The sequence below is a fragment of the Tiliqua scincoides genome, chromosome 5 (genome assembly GCF_035046505.1).
Source record: "Tiliqua scincoides isolate rTilSci1 chromosome 5, rTilSci1.hap2, whole genome shotgun sequence".
Lineage (NCBI taxonomy): Eukaryota > Metazoa > Chordata > Lepidosauria > Squamata > Scincidae > Tiliqua > Tiliqua scincoides.
In genome coordinates, this window is record NC_089825.1 from 115,520,446 (window position 1) to 115,537,671 (window position 17,226).

The 17,226-nt window shown below is 43.9% G+C and overlaps 1 protein-coding gene across 1 annotated transcript; it reads right to left on the reverse strand.

The window, feature by feature from the left end:
• Positions 1 to 5,921: 5,921 nt before the first annotated feature.
• Positions 5,922 to 14,474, reverse strand: LOC136653311 (vomeronasal type-2 receptor 26-like). Its single transcript, XM_066630223.1, has 6 exons — positions 14,332 to 14,474; positions 12,667 to 12,958; positions 10,050 to 10,934; positions 8,266 to 8,493; positions 7,385 to 7,511; positions 5,922 to 6,820 (listed from the first exon to the last, which is right to left on the reverse strand). Exons 1-6 carry the CDS (start codon positions 14,472 to 14,474, stop codon positions 5,922 to 5,924), a joined length of 2,574 nt encoding a protein of 857 aa, XP_066486320.1.
• Between the last annotated feature and the right edge of the window lie 2,752 nt (positions 14,475 to 17,226).

Genomic DNA, 17,226 nt, shown 5'->3' on the forward strand with positions numbered 1-17,226 from the left:
TTCCTCCCTGCCCCGTTCTGCCCCTTCCTACGCCCCTTCAAACCCCCCTCGCCCAACACTGCCTTACCAGCTCTGGAATACATGCAGAACCTGTTGGCCTGTAACAATAACGGCTCTCCATTTCTGGCATCCGACCAACTCTATGAAATGGTATATCACCTTTTGTGACAGCTGTAAAGGATCCTACCCTGCCAGAATGCTAGTATTGGGCCATTAGTCTATTTAGAACATTGGGTGGAGGAGGATAATTTTTTTTTCTTTTTTTAATGGGAATTCAGTGCAAATATTAGTAATGGGTATTCCTTGTACAATACAATCCTGGGGATGTTGACTCCATTATTAACTATTGTCAGATTGAAATGACACCTGCTCTACTTTTCAGATATGGATGATTGTTTCCAATGCCCAAAAGATCAATTTCCGAACAAGAATAAGGACCAATGCCTTCCCAAACATCTAAACTTCCTGTCTTACTCAGAACCTTTGGGGATCACTTTAGCTTCATTAGCTCTCTCTTTTTCTCTGCTGGCAGCTTTGGTGCTTGGCATTTTCATTAAGAACCGGAACACTCCCATCGTCATAGCCAACAATCAAGATCTCACATACTCTCTTCTCGTCTCCCTCCTGCTCTGCTTCCTCTGCTCCTTTTTGTTCATTGGCCGACCTCATGCAGTGACCTGCTATTTACGACAAATGATCTTTGGTGTGACCTTCTCAGTGGCTGTTTCCTGTGTCCTGGCCAAAACCATCACTGTGGTTCTGGCTTTCTTGGCCACAAAGCCAGGCAGCAGAATGAGGAAGTGGGTGGGGAAAAGACTGACCAACTTTATTATTCTGGGTTCCTTGTTGATTCAAGTTAGCATTTGTGTTGTGTGGCTATGTATTGCTCCCCCCTTCCCAGAATTTAATGTAGATTCTTTACCCCAAGAAATTTTAATAGAATGTAATGAAGGTTCAGTCACCATGTTTTACTGTGTTCTAACCTACCTAGGATTTCTGGCTATGGTCAGCTTCATTGTGGCTTTCTTTGCCAGGAAGTTGCCAGACAGTTTTAATGAAGCCAAATTCATCACCTTCAGCATGTTGGTCTTTTGCAGTGTTTGGTTGTCCTTTGTTCCTTCTTACCTGAGCACCAAGGGGAAATATATGATGGCTGTGGAGATCTTCTCCATCTTGTCCTCAATTACTGGGCTCCTGGGCGGTATCTTTTCCCCAAAATGCTACATAATTATACTGAGGCCTGAGTTAAATAGAAAGGACCGGTTAATTAGGAGGAATTAGTAATATTCACTAGAACTGTGGATGCTTACTATAATATTTTTTTAGAAATTGTTGTATTTATGGTGGTAGTGATTGGTAAATGTGGGATCTTATCCTTAGGAAATTTCTGAAAATAACTGTAGTAAGTTCCACCAAGGAGGAAAACTCAAGACTAACATCTTGTGTCTCTGAGGAATTCAGGCTGACCTGCTTATTGTGAGATAATCAGCAAACATCAATCACTATAACTCCTTGATCTACACAAAGTTATGAAAAGGTACAAACGTGCATTCTACAACTGTGCTGTGTATATATTTATCCTGTAACTTCTAGACTTGTTTCTAAAAAAGATGAAGACAAGTTTTATTGACTTATATTTCAACAGTTAACCATACTTCTGTGACCTTAAATGGGGTGGGGGTAGATGCAAAAACTGTTTTAATTATTGGGGGAGAGCTTACAATAAAGGAGATTGACTCAAAAATAATAGTGCAATTAAACATTTGCATTCACTGTAAAGGTTTTTCTAAGTAGAATAAAGATAAATTACCATAGATATTTGCCTATAGTGGGTGCAATTCTTGCCAAGTAATCAAGCTCCAATTATCACTTATCTCCAGGTCAATCAGAGGGCAGAGCCTTTCAACTCTGAAAAGTTTTGTCTTTTCAAGCTGCAGACAGACAGGCACCAAGTTTCTCAAGCAGCAGGCCAGCATAATTCCTTAGAAGCAATTTGTTTCTACAGCAACGGTCCAGCCAAAATTAACGTTTTATTCTCCTTCCTTCTGCTGCAGCCTGGTTCTGCTTTGCAAATGCTTCCCAACCTTTTTCACTTGCATATCCCTTGGCAGCCCATTTCCATAAATTGTACCCTTCATATTAGCAAAATGTTTGTAATTAATAATACAAGTCCTTATCTCCTTCCTATGAAAGCCCAGACTTCATGTATTTATCACAGTGTTTTCTCTTTTTATCTGTTTGAAGAGCAGAAGACTCTGCCTTTCCACTGTTTTGCACCAAAAACAGTGCTGGGAAATTGTGGGTGATTGATCACTTTCCATATTATGTTTCAGCTTTAGTACTGTGCTGTGAATAGATGGTTCATAGATGAATTGATGACCAAAAACTAGCTATTGGTGGGGCTTTCACAGCCAAGTAGCTACCTCCCTTCCTGCCTTGCTGGTCCTTGTGAGGCATTCCTGTCTTGCAAGGCATTCTGGAGCATGACCTGCCTTTTTCTACCATTATTCCATTCTTTTTCAAGTACTCCTAAAGGTCCTGTTGAGTGTCCCTGGGAGTACATGAATACCAGGTTGGGAACCACTGATTTACTGGTATGTTGTTTACAGTGCACTTACTCTGACAGTGTTTACAAAAAGGTGGTGAAGACCAGAATTTAAAAAAAATAAAAATGTATCATGATCTTTTACTATGTTTTTAATAAATTAGAGACTACAGTTCTTAGGTAACAATTAGTGGTGGAATATTTTTCAGAATCTGGCCTGGGGTAAAATCAGACAAAATTATAGTCAGACACCCACCTAAGTTTAACCCCCGACTTATCCGAGGTTCCTAGAAAATTCCATGATTGTTGGCTCAAAACCTGCTCTCGGCTTATCTGTGGGATCAACTTATAGGCGAGTGTCTGCGGTATGTTTGGGCCGTGCTAGAGTATATTATCTCAAAAATGGGCTTAGCATTCACTAGAGGTGCTCTGAGTGTGTGTGTGTGTGTGTGTGTGTGTGTGTGTGTGTGTGTGTGTGAGAGAGAGAGAGAGAGAGAGAGAGAAAGTACACACTACATGTTAGTGCACACTAAACCTAAAATTGAATTTTTGGAGCCAGCATGCTCCAAAGACTGGGAAAAAACAAAGAGAAGATAATAAATATTAGCTTCTATAAATAAATAAATGCATATTCAAGGGGTATATCTTCTGAGCTGAAAACAAGTTATGACCAAAATTTCCTGCTTTTTTCAAATAAAAAAGCAAGACTGAACTAGTATTTTCTTCTCTATGAACAAAATAGAGACACATCTTATGGCCTGTGAGGTCAAATGCAATCTACCAGGAATGTGTAGTGCTGTGTTATCTGTTAGTTGTGCAGCTGTGTGGCTCCAAGCTGTGCTCCATGCAGGAAGAAGCTCAGCAGCCTGGAAGTTCAGCAATGATGTCATTGCCAAACAATGAACGCTTGAAGCTTCTTCTCTAAAAGTTCTACCAATTCAAAGTGGTGGGTTTGAATCTGGAAGCCTTAAACAGCTTGAGACCAGCTGCCTTTCCCCATATGAAACTGCCCACCCCCTGAAAGTAGTGAGGGCCCATTCCTATGGGCCATAGCACTAGCAGTACACTCGTATTGCTGGTGCTGCATGTGGCAAAGCTGTAAAGCGTTCTGGGGCAGGGGAATTCTATGCTCCATGTGAGGCTCAGAAGCCTTACATGATGCTTCTTAAGTCTTGCCAGCAATTTAGCTGGTGCAGACTCAAGTAGTTTCATTGTAGGTACTGGGGCTTTACTTGGGGTAAGGGGGGAAATTTCCCTTTCACCAGAGGATACAGCTGCCGCCTCCACTGTAACCTGGAGTGCCCAGAAGTACAGGATTGAGCTGTGAGAGGATCTTCTTGTGTACCTTACCACTGTCGTGAGTTGTGTTTAGGAGTACAGCCCAAGAGAAGCTCAGAAGTTACACTATTTTATTATCTTACTATGTTGTTACCTTGAGCACCTTCTTTGCTGGAGGAGAAAGGCAGGACACAAATATTAGGAAAGACTGAGAAGCTCCTCTAGTTGTGCTTGGAACTATGCATTCAGATGTACATTGGAATGAGCAACGTAACATAAATGCCACTAATAACTAATAAAACCGTGCAAACTGATGCACATTGTCACATGTTACCATCTTTGCCTCTAATTTGCACAAGAATGTTTGCAAAAGAATGTGAGTGCTTGGGAGACCTAAGGTGTGGGGCCGTGATTGGGAGTGGGGAGGGTGCGCATCCAGCGAAGAGGCAGCCGGGAGCCCTCAGGGTCTATCCACATATCCTGGGAGGGAATCACACTCCAGAGGGCCTTCCTCTCCCAGGGCTGGGTTGGCACCCTCCAGGGTCTGGGCCAAGCTCCAGGGCATCCCAGGTTCAAGCCCAATTATTTGGGCTGCTGGTTGTTGACCCTCAGGTCTGGGGACAGATCAAGATAAGGCAAGGGTCAGTTCCATGTTGTTTCCTCTGCTGTTAGAGGAGTGACTCTTTCCCTTGGCCACCTTGCTCCTTTTGAGCAGGCCTGCTGGCTCAGGTGGTCCCACCCCTTCTGGCCTCTTAGCCAGCTCAAGATCTCACAGGATCTTGGGCTAGCTTGAGAGCCAGCTGGGCAGCACTTCAGCCAGCCACCCAGGAGCTCTGGTGGCTGGGCCGAGCCAGCCCACCACATCACACCCCCAGAGTGTTCCCTCAGTTCCCAGCCAGGGTGATGGGGCCTAAGTGTGCAGTTCCACATTGCGATGAGCAACCGCATCAGGTACAGCAGCCACACTGCCTTGAATGAACATGTCGGACCTCTCAGCCCCATCGCTTCCATGGTGGGCCAGGACACCTTGCTACTATGTGCAGCCACAAACAGCCAGGCAGCCATGGTGGGGTGTGCTGCTTTGGGGGGGGGGTGAACAGGCCAGAGTTCCCTCACCCTGAGGAGACCTCCAGTAGCTGAAATCTCCTCACAGGATGCAGTATAGCCAGCAGCAGCAGCACTGCATTGCAGCGCAGGAATTTAGTTAGAACTGGGCTGTAAATGAGACTTATGCCAAGGTAAGTGTGTAAAGGATTGCAGCTTCAGTTCCATTTCCTTGAAGTAATCGTCATCATATTGGAGAATTACAATTAGGCATGTGCAAATCCTGTTCCATGGAGTCTTGTGGTTGGCCTCTTCGTGCCCTTGAATATCCTTAGAAGCATTAAAGCATTTACAACATCTCTTGTTTGTGCAGGTGAAGTACAATGCTCAATTTGAAAATAAAACATGGTGACCTACCAAATCATCACGTTTTCAGTGGTACTTGGTCACAAATTCCTGATGCAGTCTCTATATGGGTAATATGAAATTGGCTGGAGAGGACACAATGGGTCTATAAAAGATCTTCTTAGGATTGCTTTCAGTTAAAAATCATCATTATAAAGAATACAGTAAAGGCTCAGAAAACTAAGGAGTCTCTCCCAAATTTATAACGGCCCAATCCTATCCAACTTTCCAGTGCCAATGCTGCTATGCCAGTGGGGTTTGTCCTGCATCCTGCAGTGTCAGAACAGTCCTGGAGGCCTCCTCAAGGTCAGGGAATATTTTGTTCCCTTACCTTAGAGCTGCATTACAGCTGCATCAGTGCTGGAAAGTTGGATAGGACTTTATGTAACTGTAGCTGCATTATACTTGGCCAACAGTCTGAGGCTAAGAGGCAAAGAAGGAAGGCCCATAGCCAGGGAGACAGGCCAGGGACAGACTGCACTTGCTCCCAGTGTGGAAGGGATTGTCACTCCCGAATCGGCCTTTTCAGCCACACTAGACGCTGTTCCAGAACCACCTTTCAGAGCATGATACCATAGTCTTTCGAGACTGAAGGTTGCCAACTACTACTACTACTAAGCTGCATTACAGGGTCCACCTAAGTGCAGTACTAATACTTCCTAATTAGTTGATCCCTGCTGTTCAGTTCAGGTCTCAGAATAATTGTGTAGCATTTGGGAACATAGATACAACCAAGTAGCCCAGCACAAGAGGACAAGATGGAGAAGATCTCCACAGCCACCATGTACTTGCCTTTGGTGCTTAGGTAAGAAGGAACAAATGACAACCAAACACTGCAAAAGACCAACATGCTGAAAGTGATGAACTTGGCTTCGTTGAAACTGTCCGGCAACTTCCTGGCTTGGAAAGCCACAGTTAAGCTGACAATAGCCAGAAATCCCAGGTAGCCCAGAACACAGTAAAACATGGTGACTGAGCTTTCGTTGCATTCCACTATGATTTCTTCAGGGAGAGAGTGCATGTCCAAATCTGGGAATGGAGGGGCAGTACATAACCAGGCAGTACAAATACTGGCTTGGATCAAAGAGCAACCAAGAAGAATAGATTTTGTCAAACTTTTCCCCACCCACTTCCTCAACCTGGTTCCTGGTTTGGTGGCCTTAAAAGCCAGAACCACAGTGATGGTTTTGGCCAAGACACAAGAAACAGCCACTGAGAAAGCAAGAGCAAAGAGTGTTTGCCGTAAATAGCAGGTCACTGCATGAGGCCGGCCGATGAACAACAAGGAGCAGAGAAAGCAGAGCAGAAGGGAGACGAGAAGAGAGTAGGTGAGGTCCCGATTGTTGGCTATGATGATGGGAGTGTTCTGGTTCTTAACAAAAATGCCAAGCACCAAAGCTGTCAGCAAAGAAAAAGAGAGAGCTAATGAAGCTAAAGCGATCCCCAAAGGTTCAGAGTAAGACAGGAAGTTTAGATGTTTGGGAAGGCATTGGTCCTTATTCTTGTTTGGAAATTTGTCTTCTGGGCACTGGAAACAATCATCCATATCTGAAAGGTAGAAACAATGCTGTTTCACTATCTCCAGCCTGCCATTATTATGTATTCCATCTTATGGCCAAGTAACTGAATGTGTTTATTCTTTCTGTCTGCCATATAAACTTCCTCTCTTTGAAATGTTGCATATTCCAAACTTGTGGCTGTCCTGATATTTCATTTGCCCTTCAGTGCTATGGACTTCCAGAAATCATTACATTTAATGAGGCTTTGTTTAATGTACAAGTAACACTTTCCCTGCCTCTATTGTCTTCTATTGTAAGACTCCTAGGGACCATTTTGATCACAGATCTGGTAGAAATAAATGTGATATATCGTGCCTTGAACATTACTTTTCCAGCCAGGGAAAGGTGGGACACAGCAATTTCAAATAAAGAAATAAATTTTAAAAGATTGTTGTGTTCTTAAATGTACGTAATGTGTTGGGGAACAGGGCCAAGACTGAGTTCTCTTCATTACTGCCCTGCTGCCGAGTGCAAACCTGGAAGTAATGGTCAATCAAGAAAGGATCACATAGAATGTATCACTTATCCTAAGAATAAACATTATTTCTCCTACCCTTCTGCTCGGAAAACTTCCCTTCTGGACATGGAGTGCAATCATAGCAACAAAATGGCTGCTCCTCCTTCTTTTGCCTGCGGTAACCTGGAAGGCAGTTGTCATTACACAGAGCATGAGGGAGCACCTGGCCATAAACAGAAATAAATGAAGTACAGGTCAGTGACGGTCCTGGGGGGTACAGGGGGGCAAAAGCCCAAGTCAGTGCCTGGAGAGGCACATCACTCAGACCACTCATCGCAGCCATCACACCCATCGCATCACAGCCATCACATCGCAAACCACTCAGAAAGCCTTATGAGGCTTCCAACATGCTCTGAAGCAGTACTTCCGATTTCTGTTTAAGACCCCATGGGAAGCCTCAGAAGGTTTTTCCAGTTGCCTGCAACACCGCGTGAGGCTCCATTGTACTGGGTAGGAATGGGGGGGCAGCATGGTGTGTGGGGGGCAACACCATGGACCTTCACCCAAGGGTGCTTTGAGGGGCAGGTCTGTTACTGGTACAGCTGCCTTTCGCTTAATGATGGGCTTAAGTTCTCTGACCCCTGTTGTAAGACGAACTCATCGTTATGTGCACATCCATCACCGTCTAGTGGTTAAGTGTGCTATAGAGTCGATAGCAAAGTGGTTCAACTTTTACACACAAAACTGCTCTGTTTTGGAATGAACAGCTTTGCTATCATGCAGTTCATTACACAAAGAAATCACTGTGGAAGGGAAAAGCAAAATTTTACCACATCAATTGTTCCCAGTTGGACCTTAACCAATCCTGGGTGCTACTGAATGGAATTCACAAAATGGAAGTAAAGCTTTTATCAAGGATTAATACTGGAACACTTCCCATTTTGCTCTCCATCTTAGATCTTATACACCAATCCTACCTGCTTAAATATGCTATGCCATGTGATGGCTTCTATATTAATGTTGAGCTCCTGGTCCAATAACGTCTGTGGATCCATCCATCCTACTTTCACTCGTGAAAACGACTGATTTGGGAATGTAACCCAGTTCACAATATCAAATCCAGCTGCTAGTTCCCCATTCTCGTCAAATGACACTGAGTCTCCGGCACTGTTGTTAAATGAAATGCTCCTCAGGAAAAGGTGAAGCTAGGGCAAGAGGCAAGGGGAGATCCTGTGAACCACAGAAACTGGGGAACCTGTTTTATTTCATTTCATCTTTCATTCAAAAGGCCAGGCTACATGTTATGCCCATGTATAGCATGTGGCATGTGCCACATGTGCCATGTATACATGTGCCATGTATAAGTGTGGCCCTGCATTTTCCTCATTGCAGTTCTCAGACACAGGGGTGAGGTCAGGACCACGGCACATCAGAGGAGGGGACTACCTCTTTCTCCTCATACCATACTCCCACTGAAAGTGGTTTTCCTAGCTGCTATTTGAGAAGGTGCTGTAGGTTCTCTCTCAGAAGTTGACAATTAGAACTAGAACAGCACTGAATGAGACTCCCCGCAACTATAGTTATGACTGAATCAAAATTTTTAGCAGGAACTCCCTGGAACAAATCTCGTACCTTTTCTGTGATCCTTTCAATGTTATCTCTATGGTGTAATGTATCCCTGTCATGGCGACTAAACAGCCACCGGGTAGATGGGACTCATTAGCCTGGGAAGGCAACCCATCTGAGAGAAGGAAAACTCTGATCCCAAACCTCCACTGCCTTGTGGCTACATCCAGTTATGGAAAAGGCTTCAGGAGTCAACCCCGAGGCAAAATCAGGAGCCAGAGTCCCTGAGGCAGTTCATGGCTGAACACAGTCACGTTCTGGCAACTCCTGCGACGCCGCTGGAACCAACCGTATTGGCTTCTGCCTTTCCATTGGACCATTTCAGCGACGTGGAGAGGGGGGATTTGCTGCATGGGTAACAGTCTATCCTCCATATCTACTTTACCCAGGCTTCACGCACTGGAGAGGACACTGTGTTCCAGAACCACTATTCAGAGTGCGATACCATAGTCTTCCGAGACCGAAGGTTGCCAACACATCTCTCTCATACAATTCTGGTAAAATCAGAACAGAGAAAGTCAATTCTTTTGTTCTGATGTGGAAAGTACCTGCCTCCATCCTGACACTGTTGAACTTCAAGTGAGACAGATTAAAGACCCAGACACAGCACTTCTCACACCACTGTCTACAACTTAAACTTAAGTGGAAAAAGCACAAGGAATGGTGCAAGCATGGGAGGGGCCATAGTTCCATGACTGTACAGATTTTGCATGCAGAAGATTCCAGGTTCAATCCACAGCATCTCACCATACTTTACATCAGTGGTCTCCACATCATGGACCACTGCATTGCAAGATTACCAGTCCAGGTGCAGTGGTCATGGAGGCTTTCTGTCCCACATCGCAACCTCCCCTTTACACTTTCTATCTTCTCAGAAACTCAAGCCAGGCAACTGCTTCTACTGCCTGTTGACGCAGCAGACTCTGCGCCCCATTTTCTGGGTGGAAGCAGCTGCCTGATGCATGTTTCTGTTAAGAAAAAAGGGAGGCTGTGACATGAAACAGAAGCCTCCGGCACTGCCATGCTGCTCCTGGACAGGTAATCTTGTGACGCTGGATCCAGTTCATGGGCCAGGGTTTGGAGGCTACTGCTTTCATGATTACTGCAAGATTGTTCGTCTCTTAGTGAAAATAACCTTGAAAAGTTGTAGATTTGGAGAAGCCAGTTTGCCTTTGTCCATCATTGCTCTACGTTTGGGCCTAGATGTATATATTTTATGTAACACATATGCTATTGTATGGACCGCATTGTAGATACTGTAACTTTGGCCAGTCATGTCCATTTCAAAGAAAATTCCTGCAAGGCTGTCCAACTTTTCTACCCCAGTGCAAGTATCCCTGCTCTCCTTGTCTTCATTCATATCAGAAAAAGAGCAATCAAAAGCCTTTTCCCAGAAGATCCTGAGAAAATCATCTCCTGTTTGCAAGTGTGGGTATAAGTTCTGAAGGTATTTTGGAAACCCCAGCACTTTATTGGAGTGAATTGCAAAAGACAAGGCACCATGGAAGAGTTGTATATCAAGGTACCTGTGGACTGTCAGTGATGAGAAATCCCACTGGGCCGTCATAACCCACACTTTACCTATAGAGGTCTCTGAAATGCCTTCTAATACTATAGAAAAATACACCAGCCATTTCAAACAGTTAGTGGTTTGAGGCTCTGCATTTACAACATAAACGTTGATTTTGGAGGTGATCAGCGAAATGGCCCTGGCCATGAGTGGGTTTATTATTTCCATGGTCCCATCTGACGATTCTGCCTTCATGACTTGAGACAAAGCTGGTAGTTTTGTACTGGAGGTTATACAGATGTTATGCTGGGAAAGCATCGGGATCAAGGTCTGCAGAAATTTCTCTCCGTTATCGTTATCGGATGCAATGACCCCAACCCATGTCCATTGCAAATGCTGAAGGAGAAGGGCAATCCCTCTGTACTGTTGTTCTTCATTGGGAACCATGCGGTAGAAGGAAGGGAGCTGGGTTTTAACATTCATCACTGGTGCTAACACACAGTAGGCAATCTAAGCAAAAAGAGAATTGAATTTTCATGATGCGAGGCAGAACTTATGCTAAAGTGTAATTAAGCCAGTCAATAGATGAAACTCGCTGCTATATTCTGAAGTAAAGTACTTCTCACTGTGCAATCCTATCCATCTCATGACTTTTCATGTTCATCTTCATGTTAAGATACAAGATACTTTATAACACAGCCCTAAGTAAAGCCCAGGGAGACAGACCAGGGACAGACTACATCTCTTCTCAGTGTAGAAGGGATTGTCACTCCCGAATTGGCCTTTCCAACCACACTAGACACTGTTTTAGAACTACCATTCAGAGCACAATACCACAGTCTTCCGAGACTGAAGGATGCCAACATTATTTATTTGTTATTTGGTGGGCCGCTGTGAGATATAGGAAGCTGGATGGGTGTATGGGCTGATCCAGTGGGGGTGTTCTTATGTTCAGCAACAACAAGGTAAAGTGCTGCCCAAAGAATCAGCCCAGGTGAACATCAGTATGGGTTGGGGGGAAAAGGTTTCAAATAAACCAATACTAGATGTTGCCCATAAATGCTGCTCTGGGGCTGAAAAATTAGTAGCCAAGAGATATAATGAGCACAAACAAAAGGTTGCAACAAGCAAAAACTTTTACTGGAAACTGGCACAGTAACAACATCCAACCAGAAGACAACTCCTTTAAATGTCCCTCACTCTGTAGGAAACGGCCTCAGGCTGCCCCTGTCAGGCTCTCAAGGGCTTCCTGTTTGGTTTTATCTCTGACAGGTTCTCACAGAGGAAGAACTAAATCTTATTGAGCTGCAGACATGACAGCAATCTATCCTCTGTCTCCAGACTGACAGGAAGCATCAGTCTTTCACTCTGTCCAGGACTGCACTTCCTCAACACTGAGCACCCTCCATGCTCTGCCTGACATGACTGACTGGATTTTTCCCGTCAGTCGGGTCAGTCATAACTCCCTGATAATGAAATGTTCAGGCCAACTAACTGCTCCATAACTGCCACTTGATCAGTTCTGGTCCTCACAATAATTAACGCTTTTACAGCCCAATCCTAACCCGCGCCAGAAGGGGGAGGCCGGCTAGCTTGCCCCGTATCCAGAGCGGTGTAGATATGGCCTGAGACTCAGCCCAGGGCAAGGGGAATGCAGTCCCCTTACCTCAGGTAATGCCACAGTAGCCCCAATGGGGCTACTCGGATCTGTGCCACTTGTTTAGGTGACGCAGCCAGGAGCTGCTCCGGGCTGCCTGGGGCTGGGGTTAGGATCTGGCACAGGTCCCAAATCTTGGCCCCTCACCACTTGGCTGTGGCCTGCCTACTGGCTCCTCCTCTCCCAGAATGCCTCCTTCCTGCCCTCCCCTAGCCTTCAGACCTATGTGCTGGCCCAACACAACCAGCGTGAACCTACTGTTCCTCTGGCACAGCACCAGAAACATGCATGCCTGTGCAACGGCCTCCCATAAGTGCCTTATGGCACTTTCACGACACCTCTGGGCCTTGCACTGGCCCATCTGCAGATAAAGATTGTGCCATGAATCCCTTAACCTTATAAAATTTAACCTTTGAATTTTATATCAAAGGGAACCTTGTAGATACAATAGACTTACACAATACATACGAGATTAGCCACCCAAAGGGAGATTTCTGAATCATGTCCCTCAACAATAGTTATGAAATTAAAAGGATCAATATCACCAGAGTCAAAAAAGCTTCATAACCAACATATTAATTCTACCTGTGGAATCTTGTAGATGCCTAGGTGAGTAGCCATTTGTAGGGAGATTTCTGAATCGTGTCCCCCAATGACAGATATCAGCTTCTTTTGCTTCTCACATTTGAAGTTAGGAACAAGCTTTTCAGATGTGGAGAGGAGTTTCAGGGTGTTCTGCTGAGTCATCCTTGCATTGACATAACTGTCGTAGATCTGGAACCCCAGGCTGACATTTGGCAAGATCTCAGGGTTCTCACTAATCTCCTTCATAGCAAATACCATGGAAAGGACATGCTGGTAGTTCTTTGGCATTATGCTAAAAGAAGAGTTTCATTGTGCATAAGATAGATGTTCAACCTTTCATGAAGTATAATGTGAGAGAGGACAAAGGTAGATAAGTAGCACTTAAGCATCTGAGCAGCACATTGCTTTCTAAAAATGAGTCAGCCCCTCCCACTTTCTAGCTCTTATTGTAGGAAGTCCCCTTCCAGGCATATGAGTAAGCTGTGAATCCTCTTTTGTGCAATTGTAAAGTTAAAGACTAGGTCAAAGCAAAGTTCTTTGATACGTACAATAGCAATCAATGGGTTTTCTGACCCCGAGTTGCAGAATTGGCAAGTTTCAGGTATATGAGAACACCTGGAATTTTTTCCAGTGGCATAAATCTCTTAGCTGAGGTCCTGTGACATGGATTCCACAATAAACTCAGTGTACTTTACTGAGAGAGACTCGGAGTCCTTTCAGCTGCCCTGACCAAGGAATGTGGGCTGGAGTACCCAGATAGCTCAAAAATTTAGCTCTCTATCTCCTGTCAAAAGAGCTGTAAAACAGCTAATGACCGAAACAAATGTCTGAAGCATTGCCTGTGTTTTACTGAGCCTCTCTCATGATCAACTGACATATGTGAATAATAACCAGCATAGATCAGAAGAACAAAAGGAGATGAGGCATACAGGCCTGGATAGGAATCGATTGGTGCTGACACATGTAAGTACCAAAGCGCAAAAACACAACACTATATTCCACAGCTGAGCACAAACCTCTTTTGATGAGGTTCTAATCAAAGTGAATTTCAACATCTAGTCTCTGACCCTTCAAAATATGACAAACTTGTATTTTTAATTTCAATGGTGGTGGGAAGCACTGAATGCTCAGAGTGGCAGAAATCCAAAACAGTCAACTTTGCACCACCTGGTCCTTAAAATGGGTCCCTGTATTATCCATGGTACAAAAAATCTGATCAATACAATGAGTCTAAGTACCTTCTTATAGTCAGATATTCCTATGGAGTTTCTGCAACCAAAGGTCTTGATGGGTTAAGACAGAGAAAGGGCAGAAAATGAGTGACACAACCATGTTAAGAGGGGGAAGAGTTGTCATTATATAAGAAGTCATTGCAGAAGTCATTGACGCATCTAAGGAGATGCAGAGAGAAGATGGAGACAGAATAGGAAATAAGAAATGAAAGACAATATAATATCATATGACAGATGGAGGAAGAATAAACAATGTAGAAGAGGAAAATGAAAGCAAGATCTCAAGTCCATAAGAAATAGTTGTGCATTTTTGGTAAAGAAATCTGTTAAGTCAGAATGCATCTTCAAAAAAACGCAAGATGAATGTGTTCTGTACATGCCCATATTGGTATGTTGAGTGGAATTTACTTGCGGGAGGGGGCATTTTCCTTACATAAGATCATCTACCAGCTTCCTCCTGGGATGGTCACTGAAGGATATTTCATCAAATAGGCAGTTAAACTGAGACACTATTGCTCCAATGATTAGGTCTCCAGTCTGATAATGCTTGTACGGGAGCTGGGAAGGATCAGTCATGGTACACATAGACCTTTGTGCCTTGTGATGAGACTGACATTGCCAGAGGCACTGAATGAGCAGAAGCAAAAGAAATCCACAGATCATCTTGGGGATATATCAATGCACAATGTCTAGAATCCATCAGTCAGCCAGGTTGGTTAGCACACCTTCTTATACTAAATGACTCCAGATGCTTTCGATAAAGGGCTGTTGCTGAAGATCAGACTAATGGATCTCTGCCTTTCCACAGCTCCTCATTCAGCTCCAACTGACACTGGGATTTTTTTTTAAAATCATAACTTCCAGACTTGGTTATTTATTTTGCTTCTGGCTGTAGAAAACCCATGAGGGGTTCGCAGTGACGGAGGATGTCTCTCAGTAATTTGGGGTAATTGCAGCTTCCAAAATCACCACTCCAGAACTTTGTGCTAGATGAGATAATCTTGTTTGCAGTAGAAGGAAAGAGAAGATTCCACACCCACTGAGTAGGGCATGAGGGTTACATAATCTGGGAGAACCAGGGGGAGAAATGGCAGCAGTATGAGAGAGAAACATCTACTTGATAGCAAAATGCTGATGCTCCTTCACAATAATAAAGAGTCATTTGATGCAACCAAATGGCAGGTGTTTTAGGACCAACATAAGGAGGTGCAGGTGGGCCCCCATGACCACAGATCCAGTATCCACTGTTTCAATTATCTGGTTCCCTGTATCCATGATTTCTGTGTGGGTGGTCCGTAGAGAGGATCCCCCACCTGTACGTCTTCATACAACACATAATTTGCATGTGAAATCATTTCCACAAGATGTGATGATGGCCATTAATCTGAATGACTTTAAAAGGGGATTAGACAGTCATGGGCAACAGGTCTATCGATGGCCACTGGTCATGACGGCTGTATGCTAGCACTGAGTTCAGCTACGGTATACCTCTACATAACCATTGCAGGAGCAATGGTGGGAGAGTATTTCTTTCTCTCCTGCTTATGGGCTCCCCAGAGGCAGCTGATGGGACACTGAGGAAAACAGAATACTGAGCTAGATGCACAATTTGTCTCATACAGCGGGGCTTTTCTTATGTTCTTATGCAGTGATTTTCAACCTTTTTCATTTTAGTGCACACTGACAAGGCACTAAAATGGTCAAGGCACACCATCAGTTTTTTAACAACTGACAAGGCACACCATGCTGTCAATGGGGGCTCACATCCTCCATTGGCCCTACTAATAAATGACCCTCTCCCAAATTCTTGTGGCACACCTGGAGACCATTCATGGCACACCAGTGTGCCACGGCACAGTGGTTGAAAATGGCTGTTCTTATGAGATGCTTGAGATTGGGTACTTTGATCATGGCACATACACGCCACGAACCGGTACCAGAAAAAGAGAAAACAGTAAAAGATGCCAAGCCCGAACAACAAAGAACAACAAAGAACAACACAGAATGAACAATTAAGAATTTATTGAATAGAATTAATACAATGGGGGAAATGGCATGAAAACATTCATTCAGTAACAACGATATGAACTTCAACAATTGGTGAACCATATAGACAGAAGTGGGAGGAAGGGGAGGCAGAATACCTGGAGAAGGGCAACAAGACTTGAGGAACAAAGAAGGGAGGAGGGAGATGTTGATAGACCAGAGAAGACAAGAAGCTTATAGCTCTGTGTTTTGTTGGAGGTGAGGAATTATCACAAAAGTTCCTTTATGGATCAGCCAGGAAAACAGAAGGATGTAACCATTGGTTCTAGCATTAGGAATGGAGAAGGGTGAATTGGGTACAGGCACCTTGAATTCTGCTTAGGGAAAAAACGGGGGTGATCTCTGAGCAGAGATCTAATGATTTCTGCTAACATGTGATTTCTTTTATGAGGGGTTGCAGAGGTTTTCATTTCATGTGACTGGTTGGGGAACCACTTGTTCCCCAAGGGGTCAATCTGGAGAAATCAAAACACAAAACAACTTCAAGTTCACATATAGTTCTGTTTATCTTATTAAGAGCAATTTCCTGGTGCACATGCATTGCTTCCACAAACCAGAAGTCACTCACAGATGTCTCTGTGAGGCATTCTGGGGCCTGTGAGGCATTTTGGGGCCCATGGAAGCCAATGGAGTGGGTCACAGGCCCAACATGATTTGTAAGCGGTCTCCAAAGGCTCCCAAATTTGCTTTGTGGTAGAACAATTGAACAATAGGTCATGACCCACCATGACCCACTCACAGAGACATCTGCAAGTGACTTCTGGTGGACAAGGTGAGTCATATCAGGAAAAGTTTTGGAACCACCGGTCTAAATTATGTGACATTTTACTCTGACTGGCCACATTTTTAATTGATATTATGTGACAATTTACAACTCATCTGTGGATGTATTTTTATTATTAATATTCCATCAGTGCATCAAGCAGGACAAACAACTAGACTGCTTAAAAAAATATGTACCTCTGGATGGAAGTTGAGCTTCCTTATTTGACAAAAATTTCCATTATTGATTTTCAATAATTTCTCCTGAGAACAACTCTACCATCACCAGAACCAGCAAAGAACGGGTTGCATAGTAGGGATTTTGTCCTCCCTCGCCTGCCAATTTCATGGCAATTGAAATATAGAAGATCAACAATTTTACAACCCATAGGAAATTAGAAAGGCACTAGCTACTGTGAGAAGACAGGAGTCTGTTACTGTGTTCCTTGGGCTTGTTTTTAGATAAATATAATTTAGGAATAAAAACAATAGCAAAACTCCCAAATTTATAAGTGCCTTA